At 38.4% G+C, this 23,905-nt stretch overlaps 1 protein-coding gene across 1 annotated transcript; it reads right to left on the reverse strand.

The window, feature by feature from the left end:
• Positions 1-98: 98 nt before the first annotated feature.
• Positions 99-23,744, reverse strand: LOC139945973 (hippocampus abundant transcript 1 protein-like). Its single transcript, XM_071943526.1, has 11 exons — positions 23,559-23,744; positions 18,346-18,435; positions 15,537-15,599; positions 14,262-14,389; positions 13,591-13,705; positions 9,274-9,492; positions 8,345-8,458; positions 7,662-7,733; positions 6,694-6,904; positions 5,029-5,192; positions 99-4,511 (listed from the first exon to the last, which is right to left on the reverse strand). The coding sequence occupies exons 1-11, from the start codon at positions 23,628-23,630 to the stop codon at positions 4,287-4,289; spliced, it is 1,473 nt and encodes a 490-aa protein (XP_071799627.1). The 5' UTR covers positions 23,631-23,744; the 3' UTR covers positions 99-4,286.
• Between the last annotated feature and the right edge of the window lie 161 nt (positions 23,745-23,905).

Consider the following 23,905-nt stretch of genomic DNA (forward strand, 5'->3'; position numbering starts at 1 on the left):
GCAGTGCATGAATACACATTCGCTAATGGGAATGAAAGATGGTGTTAACAACACTTTATTTTATGCTAACTTTTGGTGAATTAAATAACAATTGCACAGCTTCGATGTTATCACTCTGTGCTTTTATATAATCTGCAAAAAAAGGAGATATAAAAAATAAAAATAAATCATCATTAATAGGACTAGAATTAAGAGGTTCATTTTCCAATTAAAAAAAAAATAATATAATGTAGATAATACTTACATGTTGTTTTAGTTAGTTACGTTTCATTCCTAAGCTATGAGCTTCTTCAGACTATTGACCATGTCCAATTCTGAACTGCCTTTTATACTCTTTCTAGCTAACTAAGATAATATGCAAGTAACAAGTACATTTAAGAGATGTTAAATTTGCATCGGGGATAAAGAATATAACATGAATATAACATGTACATTATTTTTGGGTTTTGGAAAACAAACCTCTTAATTCATAAATTTAACCAATCCAGATGAACTTTTAATGATAAATAAGACAAAACTAGGGAAACATTATTTATTTACATCTTAAAGTTTATTTCCTCACACGTCATCGACAAGGATGTTTTGGTACATAATGTCTTCATATATTTTGCACATATACAGTGGAATATTAAAAAAACGACTTTAATCAATTTACAATTATGCTGTAGTTGTCCAATCTGTCATTTGAAAGTAAAATAGTCCAATAATTTCTACTCTAAGCGCTGACCAGAGTCCTATTTCCTAATAGTAATAACATTAATACTTGGTTCTTATAGAAAGCATTATCTTAGAAGCTAGATAGAGGCAGTTGTGATGTCAACATTGATCAGACGCTGTCAGGCTGTTTCACTTGTAGAAATAAAAACTATGATATTCCTTTACCGACGTGATTTTTACCAACTATGCTGGAAATAATATATGCAGAGGAGGGATTCAGATGTGCGATTATTCGCACTTATAATAATATTGAAGTCTTATATAGCGCACGTATCTACCAAACAAGGTACTCAAGGCGCTGAGTGTATACAAACTTTCAGAAAGATAGTTAATTACAGTGATGAATTTTGAGACCCAATTATTTAGCACCTTGTAAGGGTTTACAATGTGCTACGGCGCATTAAGCAGCCACAGCCAGGAACACCGGGGCGAACCCCTTCTCTTTTCGAAAAGTGCACTGGGTTCTTTTACATGCGTTACACAACACATGGGACAACGGCTTTAGGTCCCATCTGAAGGACAAAGCAAATGGTTAAGTGTCTTGCTTCTTGTGTCCCTTATACGGAAGCAAGGTTTAGGCGTGGGAATAATGTGTGATCGCACACCTCAAATATAAAGGACTGCTAAATATTTTCCTTAAACAAGAAATGGAAAAGAAAGATACATGTAGAGTTAGGGACTTGTCACACAGGGCAATTTGTAAAGGCAACAAATCGCACTGTATGATTTTTAGTAGCGATTTGTCTGTCACTAACTTAGTGTTCCACAAAACTTATGTGAAACGGGTTGCCTGCAAATTTCCCCATGTGAAATGGCCCAAAGAAGACCAAATTTAAAAGGAAAATTTCCTCACAGAAATTATTCCTCTTTCATGATCTGTATTCATAAAAAAAAAATCAATATCAAACAACCTTTTGCTGTTTCATTCTTCGGGACGGTTTCATCTAAAATTTCATCTATCAACTAGTGCTCAAGAATAAAATAAAGAATAACTATCCAGAAAGAAATGACTACTCTGAAGTTTTAAAAATATTGGTTTGAGTTTCATGAAGATAAAATGCAAAATAATGTTAGTAAAAGAAAAATCCTACAGATAATTCCTTTTTGATGTCACAAAGTGTAAAGTCAGCCACCTTAACGGGCAACAAAAACTTTTGTGCGGCATGTGAGAGTTCTATTAAATGCCTTGCATGATTGGCCACTTAGCTGCAGAACCACTTAGCTGCAGAGAAAAATTAGAATGCTTGATCCAGCCGAAACCAAAACCTAAGCTACCCGCAAAGATGGCGACTAACGGAACGTATCTTTTAAATGCTCCTTGCGATTCAAGAAGACTTTAAAAAAAATTGGGTTAAATTATTTTCTTCTAAGATTATCAACAAAAATATGTACATCAACTTTTAATTACATTATAAACATTATTTGGCAAGTTATTATTGTCTTTAATTTAGGTGATTTACAACCTCCTTGAAACATTGATAAGTCTTAATTAATGCCTTATAATAACACTCTAACCTGTGGGTAAGTCATGAATGCTGTTGATTAGGTCCTTTAGCAAACAGCCACAACCCTGACAGTTTTACACCGCGATTTAAGATCTCATCACCATTCTGTTAAAATTCCCTTAGTCAAAGTCACAGGCCCATATCTGTTGGGTACAGCAGTTGTGCATCAAAATGCAGGATGCCAAGTGATATTTCTACAAAAACCTATTGAATGATACACAGGATGTAAAGAAGTCCATCCAGAGTCGTCCAAGGAATTCTTCTCACAAGACCATCCCCCCCCTTCCCGGTACACCAGTAGACCGCCTGATCAGTTAATAATACCAATGACATGGTATAACAGGCTGTCATAGTGTCTTCTTAATCTACATTTATGTGAATAATAACATAAAATGATCAGCCAAACCAATACCGGGTTAAACATTGTCGCATTAAAGACTCTGATCACCATGGTAACATCACTTAGCAACCGTCTAGATTCCAGACATCTCCAGACAGACAAGTGAAATGCAAATACCAAGAATGGCAAAGGTTAGAGTCGTTCCCACTCTAGCCATGCAGCACTAACATAAAAAAAACACTATTCATTTTGGAATTGTGAAAAGCAAGATTTGTTTAGTCTAAACATTGCCGACAACAATCTCATTTAAACTGGTATACTTTGCAGAAACAAATCTCTTTTAAGAGTTGTGGTGGGTCTGATAAGAGCCGCTGATTAAAAATTCAAAGTTTCGATCAGTATGATGTGATTGTCTTCAGGAGAAAGCTGTTGTTGACCTTTTCTTCACACTACAGACATCTTTGTCTGGTTCCTAGTGTACACAGTGGTATTGATAACTGTAATTTTCACATTTTAAGAGGGATCTGACCTCATACCGAGCGAAGTATTTTTACGTCTCCCCTTCCTTTATATTCCGATCTTTCAATGAAATTAATTTCATTCCACAATCTGGGGATACACTATTCAGGAAAAAATTAATTTAGATGGAATAATTTTTGGTGTAGGGTAAATTCTAAAATACATTTTTGTTTAATGTGATGCAGTAATTGTTAAATCAATCTTTATTGAGCAAATGTAATTGTTAGTACCACATCTTCGCACAGAAAGAAAAATCCACTCCAGTTGTGTTAACAGTGCATATTTTTCTTTGCTAGACATACAAAAAGAAATCTGTAAGATACCATTGTCATATCCCATATTGGTGTCATCAGATATTATCATTGTTTTCAGCTCTTAATCCTGCAATACAAAGGTACCACAGACTGCCATAAAGTACCCTATCCAGGTTTCCATTAGGTGCATGGGTTTATTCTGTTTGTATGGCTGGTATTAACAGGAAACCCCAATGCATTCTTGTGGACCTTGAATGGTCTGCTATAGTTTTACCTGGTTAACCCTTGATCTTCGCAGACCTTTAACCGAGTAATTATCGGAACCTGGTTAACTAGTAGACAACTGAGCCGGTTGTAGTAGCACTTTTACTATACAGTAAATCGGTCCGCTTTAGTTTAACCTGGTTAACTGTTGATAAACTGACAACTTATTAACCAAGTAATAATAGGAACCTGGTTAACTAGTTGACAACTGAGCCGGTTGTAGTAGCACTTTTACTATACAGTTAATCGGTCCGCTATAGTTTAACCTGGTTAACTGTTGATAAACTGACAACTAATTAACCAAGTAATAATAGGAACCTGGTTAACTAGTAGACAACTGAGCCGGTTGTAGTAGCACTTTTACTATACAGTTAATCGGTCCGCTATAGTTTAACCTGGTTAACTGTTGATAAACTGACAACTAATTAACCAAGTAATAATAGGAACCTGGTTAACTAGTAGACAACTGAGCCGGTTGTAGTAGCACTTTTACTATACAGTTAATCGGTCCGCTATAGTTTAACCTGGTTAACTGTTGATAAACTGACAACTAATTAACCAAGTAATAATAGGAACCTGGTTAACTAGTAGCCAACTGAGCCGGTTGTAGTAGCACTTTTACTATACAGTAAATCCATAAGGCCCTGATTCATTAATGATAATTATTTAAAAACTTGCTTAGATTCCTCAAGGGTTTGCAGCATCCACTAAGGTGTTGTTGCTTCCTGAACCCCCTTCTACGTCAGCTAAGAGAGGAACACTCCCTTCACCTCCTCTTGGAGTAAGCTGAGACGAATGTGGTGCTCCTGAGGAGTTTGCTGATGGCTCGGAGTTTGGGATGAAGTAGGCAAAGAGGATGGCAACGATGACAAGGAAGGCACCAAATACAAAAGGGGGTCCGGGAATAACTGACTGTTTAGGATAGAGGAATAAAAAAAGAGAAATGGAATCAAAGATTGTAATTGTAAGGGTTAAATCAGGTGATTTTATTCTTTAATCTTTATTTTGTATTTATTTTCCAAACCAACAGCGGACGAACCGCCAATTACAGTAAAGTGAAAACAAAACAAAACTGAATCTTTAAATTTTAAAAAGATAAATTAATATTAAAATAAATAAGCAAACAAACAATAATGATAATAACAAACAGAACTTATAAAGCACTTAACATCTAAAACCTACACACACAAAAACGCCCAACAAAGAATTAAATACTGAAATGAACAAATTTTAAAAAAGCAAAACACATTAAAATTAACAATATGGAATAAACTTAGGTACAAAACCAAAGAAAAAATACAACAGCAAAATGTTTAGATATAAATATAGATAGATATAAAGATATCATGTAATATTCAATCATTGTGTTTTGGCAATGACACAGAGCTTCTTTAAAACAATAAAGAATCCCTAATCCCTGATTACTTACATCATTTACTGGTGAGTAGTCTGGTTTCCCAGCTTCAGGCTCAGGCTCTTCTTTACCCGCTACATCAAGGTTCATATCAAAGAAGTAAAATATGACACCAAAGAGACAAGGTCCCAGACCATTGCACAGTCCTCGGATACCTGTAATCATTCCTTGTACCACGCCTACGACAGGATCAGAGAAAGAAACTTCAGATTACTGAAATATTCAAGCATTTTTTAAAGGGTGGCTGCAGTGGTTTTTTTTTTAAATTTAAACGATTGAACATGACTTTTTAAACCTGAAATATTTTTTTTTTTTTAATGCGCACGTATTTTAAAAGTGGTTTTCAAGAGATTAGGGGAACCCACCCCGCCCCTAAAAGGGAGCCTTCATGTGACGTCATGTCGGGAACTCGAGCCGTCGGGGCCCCTGGCTGTGTGCATATAGAGACGTGTGCACTGTGGGCCTGGTACCTAGGCGCGTGTAGTTAGGGACCAGACTCTTTTTGCCGACGATATGTTTAAACTCCCGACGTGACGTCGATGGAAGGGTGGCGGTAACAATCCACAAAAGGAGGGGCATGACTTATTCGCTAATTACACAAGTGAGATATGTCGGGGAAAAAACAAAACACATTTTATTGATGTTCAATACATATATCAGAAATAAATGACAGCAAAATTAACTGTTTTATTTGAATTCACTGCAGCATCCCTTTTAAACTTTGCGTGATGGGAATATCGTCTAGTGAGGTCTGTAGAGACACCATTTAAACAAGAAAGACTCTGCTAGGATAGAAATATCAGGCCAGTAAAAGGGCACGCTGCCTTGGATCGGGCGAGTTGGTCTATGAAAAGCATTTAAAAACCTTTGTTATGAAATGAATATAGTTAGAAAGATGTTTTAAAAGTAGAATATAATGATCCACACAAATCTGCCTAGAAATTGCACGGTTTTACTTGTATGTCAAATTTTAGACTCCGGAAAATGGCAACCTTGTTAGTTTGCAAAGTAAAAGAAAAACTGTGCAATTTCGATGCATATTTCTGTGGATCATTGTATTCTATTTTTGAAACACCTTTCTAACCATATGCATTTTATAACCAACGGTTTCAAATGCTTTTCATACACCAACTCGCCCGATTCAAGATAACATGTCCCTTTCAGTTGGTAAGCAAATTGCAACAGCTAATTCTCTTTTACTATGTAAACTAGTATGATTTATAACTTTACATGGTGGGAATACAATCTAGTGAGGTCTGCAGACACACCATGTATGTGTCGGGCCAGTATGCTCAAGTCTGGTGTTCTTGGTTTTTCTTTTTTTTCAATTTGACATCTTTGTCTTAAAAGAATGATGTTCAAATGTTGAGTTTGAGTCTCACAAATGTCTTTCAATCCTGTGAGTATCACTCATAATTTATGAGTATCACTCATAAATAAAAGAGACAAATTTTGTCTTAGTGTTTTGTTCAAATGAGACAATTTGGATGATAAAATTGTGTTCTCATTTTGATTCTAGTATAGTTTCATTTTGATTCTGGTCTTGTAGAAAGACTCCAGTCCAGTAAAGATTCTGAGTTGCAAGTCCAGCAGTCTTATGGATTCCCACCCCCCCCCAAATTGGAGCCCTTGGTATTAGTTAAACGGACTCTGATGGCATGGGGTGGATTCTTCACATACCTTGCTTGTCTGCTGATGAACTTCTGCTAACCATTGCACTTATAGCTGGATAATTCATGCTACACACTGAGGCAATGATACCAGCAACCCACATCATCCATTGCTGTGATGCAAAACCATACCACATCAACTCTAACATCTCACAGGCTAGTGCTATCATAATGGTGTGTTTGTGACCCATTGTACGTATTAATACACCCAATAAGATTGTCTGTAGGGAAAGGCACGAGAGAATGAACATTAATATCAGGCAAGGAACTCATCATATTTCAAGAATGACAGGCAAAGTTTTTGAAATTTTAGACGCATTTAAACAACACCTCTTAAGGGCTTACAAGGTGATGTGGCACAATCTCCAGTCGACTACGCTAGAAACACTGCAGCGAACCCCTTCTTATATTATGTGCATTCAACAACATACAGGAACTGTGGCTTCATGGCCATACACAGCACAAATCAACGCTTTGCTTAAAAACACAAGTGTGATTAAAAAGAGAAGATGATGAAAGTGCCAGGCACAGCAGAATTTTGTACTGTGTTTCTCAATTCACAGGCCAAAACTTTTCAGCTGATCAGGGCCCAATTTCATGGCTCCGCTTACCGTAAGCAAAGAATCAACGCTTATGCCAAGCATATTTCCTAGTTAGCAGGGAATGTTGTTGTTGTTTATGTCTCGCTCAATGTTACTAGGCATTCTCTGCTTACACAGCTAGCACAACAATGTGGCACTTGCACAGTAAGCAGAGAATGGTGATGGTAAGCGCAGAATGTGAAGGTGAGCAGAACCATGAAATTGGGCCCAGCTGATTTCCTCCTTATTGGTTTCTGTTCGCACTGGATATAAAATTGTGAAGTTACCCATATATGCTTGGTTGGTTTACCCAGAATAAGTCCAATGAGAAGACGGCTTTAGTTTAGTAGAATGTTCAAACACTGTCTGCAAAACTATATAGTTACTCTTCCCATACCTGAGCTAAAACTGAGAGAACTCCTACAACTGCTATGTACGCTGGTACCTGCTGAGGAGAGAATTTACCAACCTACAGGACAAAAGAAGAAAATAAAATAATTTTCTTTTAAATTGACTTTAAACTGTCTTTGAAATAAGTTCTCTAAAGATGATTTGTAATAGTGCCAAGTAGGCACATAGATCATTTTCCGTATACGGACCCAGAACCTTGAACAAACTTCCACAATACATCAGAGATACCACCTCACTGCATACATTCAAGACACTCCTGAAAGCTCACCGGTTTCAGGAGGTGTATCATCAATAACGTTTCTCCTGTTTGTGCCCATACATCAGCGCCGTAGAGCAAACTTTTGATTTTGGTGCTATATACATTTATTTTGATTGATTGATTGATTGATTTCATCTTTGGCCATTTTCAATTTGTAAAGTGTACCTCTGTTTAAAAATCTTGAAGTTGCATCACATGATTTTTGTAGTAAAGCTATACATACTTTTCCTTCTACTTATTTTGATAGATGATGCTGATTAAAATTGAACACATAAAATACTTTCTTAAATTACAGGCACAATGCAAAAACAATCTTGAAAAAACCAAATTGTTTGTATCTAGCTGTAGAATCAGAGATTAATGTCAGGATCAGAATAGAACTCATTTATTGAATACAGATTTCTACTTACTATTTTGAGATACAGGAATATACAAGAGTATTGCCCGGCTTCTGGTAGATAGGATAGAAATACTGCTATGCACAACATTAACACTGTGAAATCTTGACCAACTTTCCTCAATGACTGTATGTAAAACAAGAAAAGACAACAAAATTAACCAATCAATTTCACACTTTCAGGGAAGGTTTGCTGCTTAAAACTACAACCAACATGAAACTAAGAAAAATTCTTAACAGCTTTAAAACAGAATGTCTTTTGCCTTTCTTCTGCTATGTCACAAACGCAGCAAAAGAACAAGCCACCTTTACTGCAAAATATACAACAATGTATCATCTAATACAATAATGCTATCAATGTTTTATAAAAAAAGGACAGCTTTGCGATTCTAAGGCCATCAGTACAAAATGGTGGTTAGTGTTTGTAAACACTAGAAAGGTCTATAAGCAGAAAATATAGACTTATCTCCTGGCCGTCTTAGTCTGGTTACCTATTTCCACTATGACAATTGACATTCTAAAAGCAACCCTACAAACAGGGAACCTGTAACCAGCTATGTATTATTATAACTGGGGTTGTGAATCTACATTTATTTTCCTAAATGTTTTGGATTTGGATTTTACATATTCTCATTGCTCTTATTAGAGCCAAGCGAGAAGAGAATAGACAACGAAGAAGTTTCACTTTAAAATGTGGGAGGAAAACCCTAGATAATTATTCCAGGAAAAACCCACGCAGTCAGGTAGAGACTGCAAACCCAATCCGGGGTCCGAGTGTTGGAAGGCGAGGCAAGACACAACTACACCAACCTAACTGTTTAAATGGACCATGTAACTTTCTGTCAGTTCTGGTCGGCAATCAAAAACTCTTTGGCAAAACGGTTGGCAATAAAAAAAAAAAGGTCTCCTAATTTTCTCAGTCTAGTCTTCTATTCAACTCACACTAAATGGATCTGCCTGTTCCCACGATATAGCTGCGCCCCATGAAGCTGGACGAATCTTTTCCGGTAGTGACTCTGGTACGGCAACCAATATAAACAAGACATCACATAACGCTACAGCTGTCGCTAGAAACACTACTAGATTATCCCCATAGACACTACCAAGGTAGGATCCTAATGCTGGACTGGTGATAAGGCTGGCTGCAAATGTCGCTGAAACCTGAAATAATAACAGAGTTTAGAAGATGTGAATCACAGGTCTGAAGTTTGCATGTTATTGTCATATTAGTGTTTTAACACTAAAAATAGTTTATTTATTTCATTAATACTACTTTAATACTAAAAAGACACTCTCAGTAAAAAATATTGAGTTAATATAAAATATAGGCGCTGTTATTAGCTGCGGCCTCGGGAGAAATGTTGCTCCCACTTTTTCTCCGGTTTACCGGAATCCGTCTTGTTGTATCGTTGATTTTATATCAACGTTTTCTTGAGTATGTCGTCCTTCATCCTGAAGCAGTTTGGAGCATGGGATCTTCTCTGGAAGTACACAGTTTGGAAAGAAATTTCGGACATCGAATCCAAAATGTGAGTAGGCTTACCAATAGCCATAGTGGTTGCCAGCACAACATCTTAACAATGGCTTTGAACAATGCGGTTTCGGTTCAGCAGTCAATCGACAACAGACCTCCCATTGTGTCTGCTACTGTGCATCGCTACACTAAACAACAGCTACTTGACTTACGCGTGAGTAGAACCCCCATATCTGACAAGTCCTATAACACTATGAAGGAACTGGGCATTGCTCGTCACGTAAGAAGTCGACGTGCAGGAACTCATATGTTCAAAAAGATCAAGAATTGCTGTGTCCCTCGACCTGTCAATACACGAAAATCCCATACCAGTAATCTTTCTAACTTGCGACCAATTTCCCTCGGCAAGCCATTTTCCAGTCTATCCATACATCTCTGGAATGCGAACTCCGTTCGCAACAAAACCACCACCTTATTGGACCACATTATATTGTTTGATGTTGATATAATGCTACTGACTGAAACCTGGTTATCCGATGACGACATGGTGGTAAATGGTGAGTTTACACCCCCTGGTTACAGCTTTATCAATTTTCCTCGTGGCGGTAAGACCTACGGTGGAGGAATTGGCATTGTGTACAAGAAATCTCTTCAACTATGCTCTACTCCATCCGATTTTTCATCCATTAACTTTGAACATTGCATCGTTACTCTCAACAACTCCATCCAACTTATCGGCATATATCGTCCACCTCCATCACATGCAAATGGGCTGAAAACATCTGAATTTTTGGACAAGCTTGAAACCTTTCTCGACGAGAAGTTGGTCACTCCTTATACAAAACTGCCATACTAGGTGATTTCAATGTTCATGTTGAATCACTTGATAACCGGGACTCCAATAACTTCGCCAAGATCGTTTCCAATGCAGGTTTTATTCAGCACGTCAACGGCCCAACACACAAGCATGGGCATACCTTGGACCTAGTTATGTCTCGTGATGATGAAGATCTAATCCACGAAGTTCAAGTTGACCCCTTGCTTCACTCTGATCACCACGTAGTGAAATGTACCATCTTGTGTGCCAAGCCTCCACCACTGAAGATCTCAACTACATTTCGTGAGTATGGCAAGATGGACCACGAGCGCTTTGCAGAGCTTCTTCATGACCGGTTCACAGTCTTTCCGGATAGTACCAACCCTAACATTCTCACAGAGTCTTACTGTTCAATAACTTCTACCGTCCTTGACGAAGTTTGTCCCTTTGTGACCAGGGAACGTACCGTCAAACCCAAACTCCCATGGTACAACAACTCCATCCATACTGAAAGGCGTGTTCGACGTCGGCTTGAACGGAAATGGAAAAAGAGCAACTCAGCGTTTGACGAACAAGCCTTCCGTTCTCAAAAGGAACATGTTAACAAACTGATCACTGATTCTAAGATTATGTACTTTTCCGATAAATGTACCAATTGTAATATCAAAGATATGTATGCCATAATTAATGTTCTTCTTAACAAGACTGCTCAAGTTTTACCTGAATGTGATTCTAACACAAAGCTTGCTGACAACTTTCTGTCCTTTTTCAAGGACAAGGTTGATACCATACGCTCCAATGTCAGTTCACACCCTGATACCAATGTCATTGTTCCTAAACAGACTTCCACTGTCTTTTGTATGCCAGAATTTGAGCAGCTTACTTGTGACGCCGTTAAACAAATTATCATGCGTCTTTCAAACAAATCTTGCTCATTGGACACCTTACCATCCTGGTTGGTTAAAAACAATCTATCCACTCTTCTCCCGGTTATCACAAAGATTGTTAATGCTTCCCTCTCATCTGGTATATTCCCGTCCAATCTTAAACACTCTGTAACTACTCCTGTACTTAAGAAGAGTTCTCTTGACCGTAATGATCTTAAGAGTTACCGTCCTGTAGCCAATGTACCCTTTTTGTCCAAGGTCATAGAGAAGGTGGCAACATGTCAAGTAATTAACCATGTGGACAGCTACACACTAGGGGAACAGTTCCAGTCTGCTTACAAGCGCTTTCATAGCACTGAGACTGCCCTCCTTCGGGTGAAAAATGACATTCTTCGTTCCCTTGATAAAAGTAAAGCTGTTCTCTTGGTGTTGCTTGACATGTCTGCCGCCTTTGACACGGTTGACCACGACATTCTCCTCCAGAGACTTCATACTCAATTTGGAATAAGCAGTACGGTCAATACTTGGTTCAGCACTTATATCAAAAACCGTACCACCAAAGTTTTGATAAAAGGCGATTTCTCAAGACATCATATCTTTACCTATTCCATACCTCAGGGGTCCATAGTAGGTCTGTTGGCTTTCATTTTGTACACCAATCCCATTGGCGAGATCATTCGTCAACATGGTATCTCATTTCATGAATACGCTGATGATATTCAGCTTTATGCTGAGTTTGACCCTAAGTCTGAAGGTGATCGTCAGCGTGTACTCAGCAAATTATCATCATGTGTGCTTGCCATCAACAAATGGATGGCTCAAAACATGCTTCAGCTGAACCAGGGAAAGACGGAGTTTATTGTTTTTGCGAACAGTCATGTTTTATCCACTCTCCCTAATCTTGAACTAATATTGGCCGACTTTACAATTCCTGCTTCCACATCTGTTAAGAACCTAGGAGTCTCGCTTGATTGTTCTCTGAATATGTCTCATCACATTAGCTCTGTATGTAAAACTGTTAATTTCCACATACGTAATCTATGGCGTATTCGCCGGTTTATTACACAAAGCGCTTGCCATCATGCCGTCAGAAGTCTGGTCTTGTCCCGTCTTGACTATGCCAACTCTCTTTTGGTAGGTGCCCGCGAAAATGACCTCGCTCGACTCCAGCGTCTACAAAACAAGGCCGCTCGGCTAGTATTTGCGTGTGGCCGTGACCAGCCTTCTGCCGGCCTGATTGCATCGCTGCATTGGCTCCCTGTTAAAGAACGTATCAACTTCAAAATTTTCACTCATGTATACAAAATCCTCCACACCCAATCTCCATCATATCTGGTTGAACTTGTTCATTCCCAAAACTCCAATACTGCTGATGAATACAGGCAACGACTCCGCTCATCAGCTGATCAGACCCGGCTTTCCGTTCCTAGAACTAGACGGAAAGTTGGGGATAGCTCATTCTCCATAGCTGCCCCTCGCCTATGGAATGAGCTCCCCGCGGGTCTGAGAGAGGCGATCTCGTTGCCTGTATTCAAAAGCCTCCTCAAGACATTTCTTTTTGCCCACCCATCCTAGTTTGTTTGTTTTTCTTTTGTTTTGTTGTCATAGTCTCATGTAAAGCGCTCTGTTCTCCGTAGAGCGCTATATAAATGTTTCATATTATATTATTATTATTATTATTATTATTATTATGTTCTCTAAAGTACAATATGGTAGTTGATACAATAAAAAGCAGTAAACGACAAAATAACAAAACTGTTGACAAAAGAAAATCATTTAGGGTGATCATATAAATACCACATGTATATCAATATGGATTCTTATGGCCAAGTCACACTGCAGCGATAACAAAAACGATAACGCAGAACACGCGCACGCTCATTCAACCAATCGAGAGCGTGCATTGTTAACGTTCTCATTTTCGAGGCCGGTGTGACCGGGGCTTTAGAAGTATTCACAGTTCCTTTAGAAGTAACCACAGTTCTGGAGAGGATATGGGGCAAGTTTGTCTCAACGCTCTGGACGTTAACCTCCTCATGTCTTCCAAGGTTACTAGACTGATGAGCACTATGTTCACTTACCAGTCCATAGGCTGAACTTCTCTCAGACTCATCAGTGATGTCAGCAACATATGCAAATATGATTGAGAAAGTTACTGCAAATGTTCCGGAAACGGACAACATGGCAAAGAACCACCTGGGCAGAGAAAAGAATGTAAATAGTTGGTAAGAAACAATGTTTTTGCTAACTTGACCTGTTTTGACGCAAAACAGAGCAAACAAACATTTATCTGTTCTACTCTCGACCACTCAATATATTATAATCCACTGTGGTTTAAGGAAATAAAAGAGTGGCGCTAAGTGTTGTTTATAAAATTATAGTAGGATTTGAAACTTTGCATGGTGGAAGTATTTAAGTAAGAGAGGTTTGCATTAGCATCATGTGTAAACCTCTTTTGAGTAGTGTTGGTTCTGAAAAGAACAGGTGGTTGACAACTCAATGTTTTGATCAGTGTGCTCTGATCATCTTCAGGAGGATGCTGGACTCTGTTGCTACGTAGATGCTACAAGGCAGTACATAAGCAGCATCCAGCAACAATGTCCAGCATTCTCAGATCATACCGATCGTATCATACCGATTGAAACGTCAAGTTGTCAACCAACACTACGCAAACGAGTTTATTAAATGGTGTTATTTATCACAAACCTCTCTTAGTTGTTGTGGTTGTTTTCTTATATTTTTCTTTACTTACCATGCACTGACTCTCATTAAAGGTATAGGCATACAAGTAAAGAAGACTGTAAGAAGCAGGAATGATTTACGCCCCCAGACATCAGAGAGCGCCCCCAGTAACGGAGCACTAAGGAATGACAGTAGACCCTGAAATACAAGGGAAGAGTCACAGGGCATTAAGAAATGATAACGGACACTGAAATACAAAGGAATAGGGCATTAAGAAATGATAATGGACTCTTAAAAAACACACAGGAACAGTCACAAGGCATTATGGAATGATAATGGCCTCTAAAATACATGGGACCAGTCACAGGGCTTTATGAACTGATAACATACTCTTAAACAAAAGGCAATAATCACAAGATAATAAGACATTGTGTACAATGGGACCTGAAATACAAGGTAATAGTTACAGGGCATTATTAATTATGATAGACTTTGAAAAGTCCTTCCATTTACAAATTATAATAAACCTCGATATATACAAAGGGGTAGTCACAGTGCATGAATAAATTATAACAGACCATAAAAAACAAGGGGATAACAACATGGTATTTAAAACATCAACCCTGAAGAACAAGGGAAGAGTAACAAGGCAAAAACAAATTATAATAATAACTTAATGAACTTATTATTGCGCTCTCTCCAGGACCAGCCTGTTCGAGAGCGCATAACAATTTAACACAATTCCAGAAAAAAATAAAATTATGAAAATGAATTAATCCAAACGAAAACAATCAAATGCGTAATTACATCAAAAAACCATTAAAAAGTTACAGCAATCCATTATAACATACCCAGATATACAAGGGAATAAGAAACAACAACATTGAAGTACAAGGGGAATAGTCACATGGCATTATTGGACATTGAAATAACCTAAAAAAGTTTGCAAATACTACAATAAACTTTCATCCAGGAAAAAGAAGGAAACATTACAAAACTAAAAAAATTATTATTACTATTGGTGTACACGAAGACCAAGTATCAGTACCAATGTACATAATTGAAGAGGGACAAATCAAGTTAACCTTTGACCTGCCACGGTACATGTTTGGACAGAGACCAATCCACTTAACCCCAGACTTGCTCCTGTAGAAGTTTTGTATTCAACACTCAAAACACTGGACTGAGGCAAATAGATATTTTGAGCCAAGTGGATTTTGTGACTAAACCTTTAATTCAGTGTTCACATAATGGTTATCAAATTCTATTGTATATATCTCTTTGCTTTTTGTTCACAGTTTCAGTAAAACAAATAGAACACAACAAAGTGTAGTGATAGACGTACCTTTACACCCTGGACTAGTCCATTCATGAGAAAGGTGTGTTCTGAAAATGTGTCGTGTAGCACCTGTAAAACAGAGGTTAAATACAAAAACTTATTTTAGTGATGAGTAGTTGTCTTAGAAATGACACTCACCAATGCCTGGAATAGTGCTATTGCAGGCATTGAAATACCCTGGTACCATGACACTCACAGCAATTGCCATGGTGGCCCTGTGAAAGGTGCCTAATACAAATTTATATTTTCATCAGAAGGGAATTGTTGTGCCCCTTCAAGAGCGAAGTTCAAGGCCTGTATTGGCTTTCTTGCAAGTGGTTTACAGGTCATCTCCATGGTAACACCATGCACAGGAAGTGATGTCATACTTAATTGCATGATGGTAGAACGTAGTTTGTAACTGTTTATCCTCCTTCCTGGATTACTTGTCATGATGTCAACCTGGCCATGACTAGTGATGTGACCCCGGTTGACCTTAATGACTTCCGCTCAGTCAAGGGGTATGAGGTGATATGAGATGACTCATGGAATCAGACTAAGGGAAGATTGAATCTGAGACTGTCAGAAATCAAAACACTTGTAACTTATCAAACCAACTATGACGAGAAGTATCATACTCCACATTCTCCTGGCCAAATGCCATTTAAAACACCTGTGGACCAGTTAAAATTCACTCTTAGTGTTCTGGCTGCCTAGTTCAGTGTTTAAAAGCAACCCTATTTCCTACATTATAGACTAGTGAAAAAGCTGGCGGACGGTTGAAATGACAAGCTAACTGGTCCTGCTGACCAGTCACTTCAATAGTTCAGGGCAATCCTTGCAAGCAGTGGCCATCTATGTTTTGTGCCCTTAGTAGGGGAAATGGTGTTTTACAGTACTTGTCGTGTGTAGTTGTTGTGTGTAATTGTCGTGTGTAGTTGTTGTCTGTGTACTTGTTGTGTGTACATGTTGTGCGTACATGTTGTGTGTACATGTTGTGTGTACATGTTGTGTGTACATGTTGCACTTGGAAGTGTCGTGGCCGAGCGGTCAAGATCACCGAATTCAAACTCTAGTGTTTCTGATCAGCAGAGTGTGGGTTCGAATCCCAAGCCATGACACTTGTGTCCTTAAGCAAGACACTTGACCATTGCTTCGTCCTTCGGATGGGACGTAAAGCCGTTGGTCCCATGTGTTGTGTAACGCATGTAAAAGAACCCAGTGCACTTATCGAAAAGAGAAGGGGTTTGCCCCGGTGTTCCTGGCTGTGGCTGCTTAATGCGCCGTAGCACATTGTAAAACCCTTATAAGGTGCTAACTAATTGGGTCTCAAAATTCATCACTGCAATAACCTATCTTTTTGAAAGTTTGTATATACTCAGCGCCTTGAGTACCTTGTTAGGTAGATACGTGCGCTATAAGACTTCGATATTATTATTATATTATTATTGTGATTGTACTCATTGTTCAGCAATCAGTGGTAGGGCAGTCCCATCTTGCAGCCTACATCCTGAACAAGAATTTTTACAACTTCATTAACCCGTCCCAGCAGTCTTGGCAGAGGCCAGTTGTGTCAATTAAAGTATTCAGCAATATGCAATTACAATCCTATTAGGTGGTGACAGACTTTCAAGGTAAATCTATTGTTCTTGGAAATGTGCACATGCTCTGATAAGCGTTAAACAACGAAAAATTATCCAGTCTTCTGCCACCTACAGTGTACAAGTACCATCGCAAAGCCCCCCCCCCTCCCGCCCCCATTGTAATGTTTACTCAAATTATCTAGTATCCAATGCAAGACCTTATTTGTACCTACGTACATGTAGAGCCCCCCCCCCCCCCCCCACCACATTAAAACCCCTTTGGAGCGGTACGGTTGCCCGGGGGTTGTATACTTCCCATGGAGCTGAGAAAGATTAAAGGAATGTTATTGGACCAATGATTAGGGCACTATTGCGCATCAATACGGTGATTGATCCAATTCACCTGATGTTATTATCAGAATCTTTAATGCGCCACTTGGTGCAAGGAGTCAATATAAGAACTTGTTTTTATTATTATTCTAAGCCCATTAAATCTGTCATGAGCAAAATATGCTGTAACCTTTTTGACCAACTGAAGTTCTACCAGACTGCATCACATTGCCCAAGTACAGTAACATATCAATCCCAAAGAGAAAGCATGCATTAATTAGTATTTTGAATGTTCCAGTGGTCCAACAGAGTGATCCACATGCATACAATAGGATCCAAATCAAAACTTTTACATCGAATTCCAACTTTTCAGACGCTCATTAACATCGCTGTGAAGCGGCGATACATGTTTATTACATATCTCTCATAAATGTCTCAAAATGTGCGAATAGAGCATGCATGAACCTAATTTAAGTGTGAAATCTGTCACATAATATTGCATTGTTTTTCAAGCCTTGGAGAGAGACTGAGCTAGAGTTGAAACTCCAGGCCATTAACTATGTTTTGCATAAATATGAATGATATACAAATATGACAACACATAAAGTTGGAGAAGTTGTGCTTGGTATTGTATTTCACACTCCCATTTCACCAGTCACCTATTTCTTTGTGATCATTGGGTAGGGACTGGGTGGGGGGGGGGGGAGGGGGTTGAACTCTGGCTCTCTCCTCCTAATCCCCATTAGCCTTTATGAAATATGGTGGACACAATAGGAGTACTGTTAGGTTTGGGTACAAATATAACAGAGGAATGTACTCAAACCTAATAGTGGCATATTGTGTCCACCATATCTCAGAATGACTTATGGCTACACCACTGGATGTCAAAGCAAATTAATTTCAGCTATAAGCTATGATCTTACCGTGAGCATTGGATTTGTGAGAAGTCCCCAAGCAAAGAACTCAAGGAAGATTACAATTAGCGCATGGTAGATACTTGGTTCACCAATTCCCTGTAAAACAATCACATCAGAAACACAACTTGATTTAGTGAACAGGGTCGTAGCCACGGTGGGCGGTGCTGGGCGGGCTTGCTTGGAAATAACAAATTTCACCCAGCATACTGAGCAAAATACACTGCGCTGACCAGCACAGATTTTTCCTGAATTGAACATTTGAGTGTTTGAAAGACAAATACAATATGGGGAAGTCTGTGGCACTGCTATGTAAGGATCTTTAATTGTTGAGGGTTAAATGGTTTGACAATCATGTTTCAATCAATGTTGTCTGTTCTTGTTTGTCTTCTGGATGCTGCATACTGCTGATAATAATGTGGAAAGACACTATCACTTTTAAAGGTGCCAAGATGCAGATTGCTTTGTCAAAGCAATATAGAATAGTCATAAAGAAAAAAATAGGATTTTATTAAAAGACAAAAATGCAGATTTTGCACCATTTTGCTTGTTAACAATACACAGCTAAGGGCCAAATTTTGCGCAATGTGCAGATCCGTGGAATGCACTAAATATCCAGATCCCATACATCAGCATGATCAGTGAGAAACAGTGTCCCATCTTCATCCCCAAAACATCAATTTGGAGCACAGCAGAAGATGATCTTGAGTATGCCTGGTGCTTCACCTTTCATAACGATATTGAACAGCTGGTGGCATGCAATTGTCCAGCTATTATTTTTTGTCATGCCTTTTTCATCATATCATTTGAGAAATTTTTGGAAGGTGTTGTTGCTGAGTGGAAAAAGCAAATTAAGTTTAGAAACAGAGTCTAGTTAAACAAGTATGGTTTACGTGTCCTGCCTCTGGTGCGAAGTACGATTGTCAAAGTCAAAACTTCACATTATTTTTTTAAAGACTAATCATTTTCTCCTTTGGTGTTAATATTTTGTGAAAAGAAAATTGAAATTGACGTTTCCCATTCCCACGTCTTGCACTAACTTCCGTGTAAACACTTTCTTGCATTGATCACTGGCGGCCTACTATTTGCAACCAAATCGCAGTCAACTTGCATCAACCAACCACTAAGTAGATGGATTAGTCAGCGAGCAATTTACACATAGTATACTATGCGGTACCGGGTACCGAGCATTGACCTCTGTTGTCCGCCCATATGTACATGCCCTGTGAAAAAGCAAAATGGCGGCAGACGGCTTTGCTGCCTAAAGAATTTTTTCTTTTTTCACCGAAATTCAACCTGAAACTTCTAAAAATTCTATTTGAGCTGTAATACTTTACAGTTTTATGCCTCCTGGTTTTTAAATGTATATTTGAGGAGTTGAAGAGGAGTTGACGGCACCTAACCAGTTGACGGCGAATAACGGCAAGATAATGCAAATAGCGGCACTGTACTCAAAGCTACGCGCACTTGGGCTCACACTATCAATTGGTACATGATGATCACATCGCCAGTGCAGAACTTCGACATATTTTCGGAAGTAATTTCTTCCATGGATATATTTGTTAGCTGTGAACTTGTTGAAAATGTATGACGGACACTATGAGGATGATCGAAATTTCAACTTCTCAAATCAGGTCAAATTTGGGTTCACATTGTAAAGAACCTTTATACCCAGGACGTCAGTGCATGCAGTGGCACTGACTGCATCCAACCAGGGCTCTAGCAGTAGTAAAACTAGTATAGGCCTAGGCCCTATCATGCCTATACTTATTTATAGTAGTGTATCGTAGGAGGTCCTGTTTTCAAGGTGTCCCTAAAATCGTGGCAAATCTTTTACCTCTCTGTGCGCGATGTAAACAGTCCCTAGATACAAAAATTTTGGTTTTATTTGCCAAGCAAAGAGTCTCCTCTCCCTTGACCAAAACTTAGAAACACGGAAGGCTCCACTGGATATTTGCACTTGTAAATGCAAAAAGTTTGGTATTTTAGACGTTTCTACAAGGTACAAAAATATGTCATAATGTTGAGGCCGTATCAAAAAAAGAGCCCACTGAAAAAGTTTCATCAAACACTATTTCAATTCACAATTCACGATGATCAAATCAAGTGACTGAACATTCTGCTGAGCATTCTGGGAAAAAAATACAGAGGCTTAAAGAAGCCATGTGCCTTATATTATTTTCTAATATTTGTTGAGATTTTTTTGTTAACCATCGATTCAATATTATTATAATTATTAAAATGTTACCATCAACTTGGTGATTCAATTATCACTTTTTATTTTTACACTTGATTATAAATATTAAGGAGAAAAAATTGTATTAAAAATCAATAAAAATAAGATTTAAAAGCCAATAATTGTTCACACTTTTTTTTTTTTTTGCAATTACCATGGTAATTTTCAAAATGTCATAAAAAATATTGTGAATAAAATAACGTCCGTCGATATATCGAAAATACTCAAAAACTCGATATTTTTTTGACATCGAAATCGCCGATGTCACTTTTATAATCATATCGTAATATCGGATTTTCGATATATCGAAAATAATTTTGATGTTTTGAAAATTTCGATGTTCCTAAATGATATCGAAAATACCAAAAGAATGTCCGATTATTTAAAAGAAATCTGTGTTTGAGTATTAGAAAAGCCGTCGTCGTTATGTAGTTTCATCATTTTGAGTTCCCCTATTAAATAAAATACATTTTACAACCAAGTATGTCTGCTTGTTCTTTGTGTTTTCGCCATCAGCCGCCGGCCCGCCGCAGAAGTTCACGACCCCGCGGCGAGCGCTCGGTAAAACCTCAAAAGAAACCGCCGCTGCTGCCCCATCGGCTGTTTAAGATGCAACTTCCCATTGCGCATGTGATCAAAATCAATGCGTATTCACCCCGCAAAAACTTCCCCGAATCAACAAGACAAAACAAAACAAGGAAGAAAACAATCTTACGTTATACAGTTAAATAATCTTTCTAACAATCCAAGGTATCGTAATGGCGTCATTTTGGTCAAATAAAGCCTACACGTTGTGTTGTTTTCGGTAAACAAGCTAACATTTCCGAGGAACTTTATGCTTCGCAGCACAGACCACGCTGTCGGCGGCTATTGCGTGCGTACCAGCGAAGACTATGCTTTTGTACGGTTTAAGCGTGCACACCAGCGTGTATGGTTATTGCAATTCGGGGGGAAAACCCGTTTGCCCAAGCATGCACAGACACGTGCAGTCTTTGGTCAAGGCGGTAACGCGTGATGCACTGCGTTATTTCGACAATAGAGGGCGTTCTAGCATTCAATGTTTCTTGCCTTTGTTATAGAATGCAAAGTAAAAAGACTACGAGCCTTTATTGGAGACTATGTGACTGCATGCTGCGTGCGTTGTATATTGTGATCGCGGAGTGGTAGGTCTGTGTTTTGCGGGACTTTCTAGTGATTTTTTTTTCGATGATTATCTCAACCATTTTCAACCGTAAAGGTAGTCCGGGCGCCCGTCGGACAACTTGATTGACACTTCTACGTCAATGCATCGGCAACTGACACCTTAATGTCGGCGAGTCACGCAACTCACAAAGGCTCTGTGTCATTTTGAGACGGCCAATCATGGCCAATCACGAATCGAGAATTGTGGTGAGCGTTCACCAAATGGCCAAGCCAGCGGTAGCGGCGATCATACTTTGTTGTAAAACCAGAAATAATCGGGGCGGGACTACGCAATTTGAAATTGTTTGAACTACAAACAAGTTCGGGGATCAGACAAAAACAGGTTGAAATGTAACCCTATTAAACTGTCAGTCTACGGTATATATCTTTCTACCTCCATGAGTATACCAAGTGCTGTTTTTAGGCTTCCATCTTGCGCGCGGGAAATACTCGATATATCGAGTATACTCGATATTAAATTTTCGATATATCGGTTATGGGAAAAAACCAACATCGACGGACGTTAGAATAAAATTAAGACAACTGCTGACTGTAGAGTCATACACAGAGTCTCACAGAACACTTGCAGTCACTGCAGATATTTCTTCCATGTATTGCTTCACTGGGAAACCATTCTTTCTCGTTTGCCTTGAAAACAGGAAAAACTCAAAACAAATGTGACCAGTTGAAGTCATTGAAGATCGGTGTGTGGTGTGAAAATTTCAATGTCCATCAAGTTTTAATTTATGTTTGCATACTTAATATAAACAAATGAAGATATTTAGGGCATCGGTTGATATATCACATCATTATTTTTTTCCCAATTCAAAGAAAAGGGCATAGCTAATACCGTGAAAACTGGTAAAAAGAGGAGGATCAGTCAATAATCACACACTAAATATTATTATTACTATATTGTAGCGTCATACGTTATCGACCTCATATGTTTTCGGTCCCCAACTTTGATTCCCGTTTACCGCGAGATTGTGCAAGCTGCACCGGTGACAGAAGCTATGCAGTTTACTCACGGTCTGTATTTTCATCAGGCTTAATCATGCTGAGAATAAAGTTTCCTATCGTTGGTTATACTCAAACATTTATAAAATGATTGATTTTCGGTACAAATCACTTGTGCATTATTATGCCAACATTCAAATGAGTCAAAGAAACATCTTCCAACCTCGAAAGTTAAAAAAAAATTTACTTTCATGCCTTATGACATCTCTGGATTCTAATAAAGTAGCCATAATGCCTTAGGACAAAAATGTAATTAAATTTGTTTAGTAATAATTGAATAATATTTTTGATTTATTTTGCACGCCATACTAGCTTCTGAATATTCAACAAAATACCAACCAATGAAAGGTGTGAAAACATATGATGTTGCTCCAATGTCGTGCATGCATAAGCACTGTTAATGGCGGACTGTCTCTCGCGACGTAAAACCAAAACTTTAAAAATTTCAACACACCATGAAGTGAAAGTGTTATTGTTAAAAAATTGGATAGATGATTGGAAAAAAATACATTTTTTGATTGTGAACAATTTTCCTGTTATCCTACTGAAAACACATGACACCAGGATACTGTCAGACTATTGAATGCTAATATGTGGATCCGCTAATGTTATATAAATCTCATCACTGACCTTCCTAGTTCAAATGACAATGTGTACATTGCGAGGACATTGCAACAAAATAGTTTAGTTGACACAAACAAACTGGTTCAACAATGTCAGCCAACCAACACATGTCTACTCAACCTTCTTCGGTCAAATTCCATTTAAAATAAAAACATTGACTCACTGTAGCACCATTGTCCTTAGTCATCAGCTTCCCCTTCGATATCCGCAACTTTTTCCGCTTCTTCGCAATCATTTTAACAATTATCGGAGATTAGTTTATATCGAAAACTCACGGGAAATCAACTCATTTTTGTTCAAGATGGAAAGTTAAAACCCCCGTCGACGATACAAGCTTGCTGTAAAATCATTAGCTGAATGCTGACGATACGCTAGGCATTGTGTAATAGTATAACACATGCAGTACAAGGAGGAAATAAGCAATAAAGGGGGGGGGCAATGTGGCACATAGATGCACCGCGGAAACCCTCCCACTTTCCCCTCAAAATTAAATTGCTGTTTATATAAATA

Source organism: Asterias amurensis, chromosome 13 (genome assembly GCF_032118995.1).
Source record: "Asterias amurensis chromosome 13, ASM3211899v1".
In the NCBI taxonomy this organism is placed as follows: domain Eukaryota; kingdom Metazoa; phylum Echinodermata; class Asteroidea; order Forcipulatida; family Asteriidae; genus Asterias; species Asterias amurensis.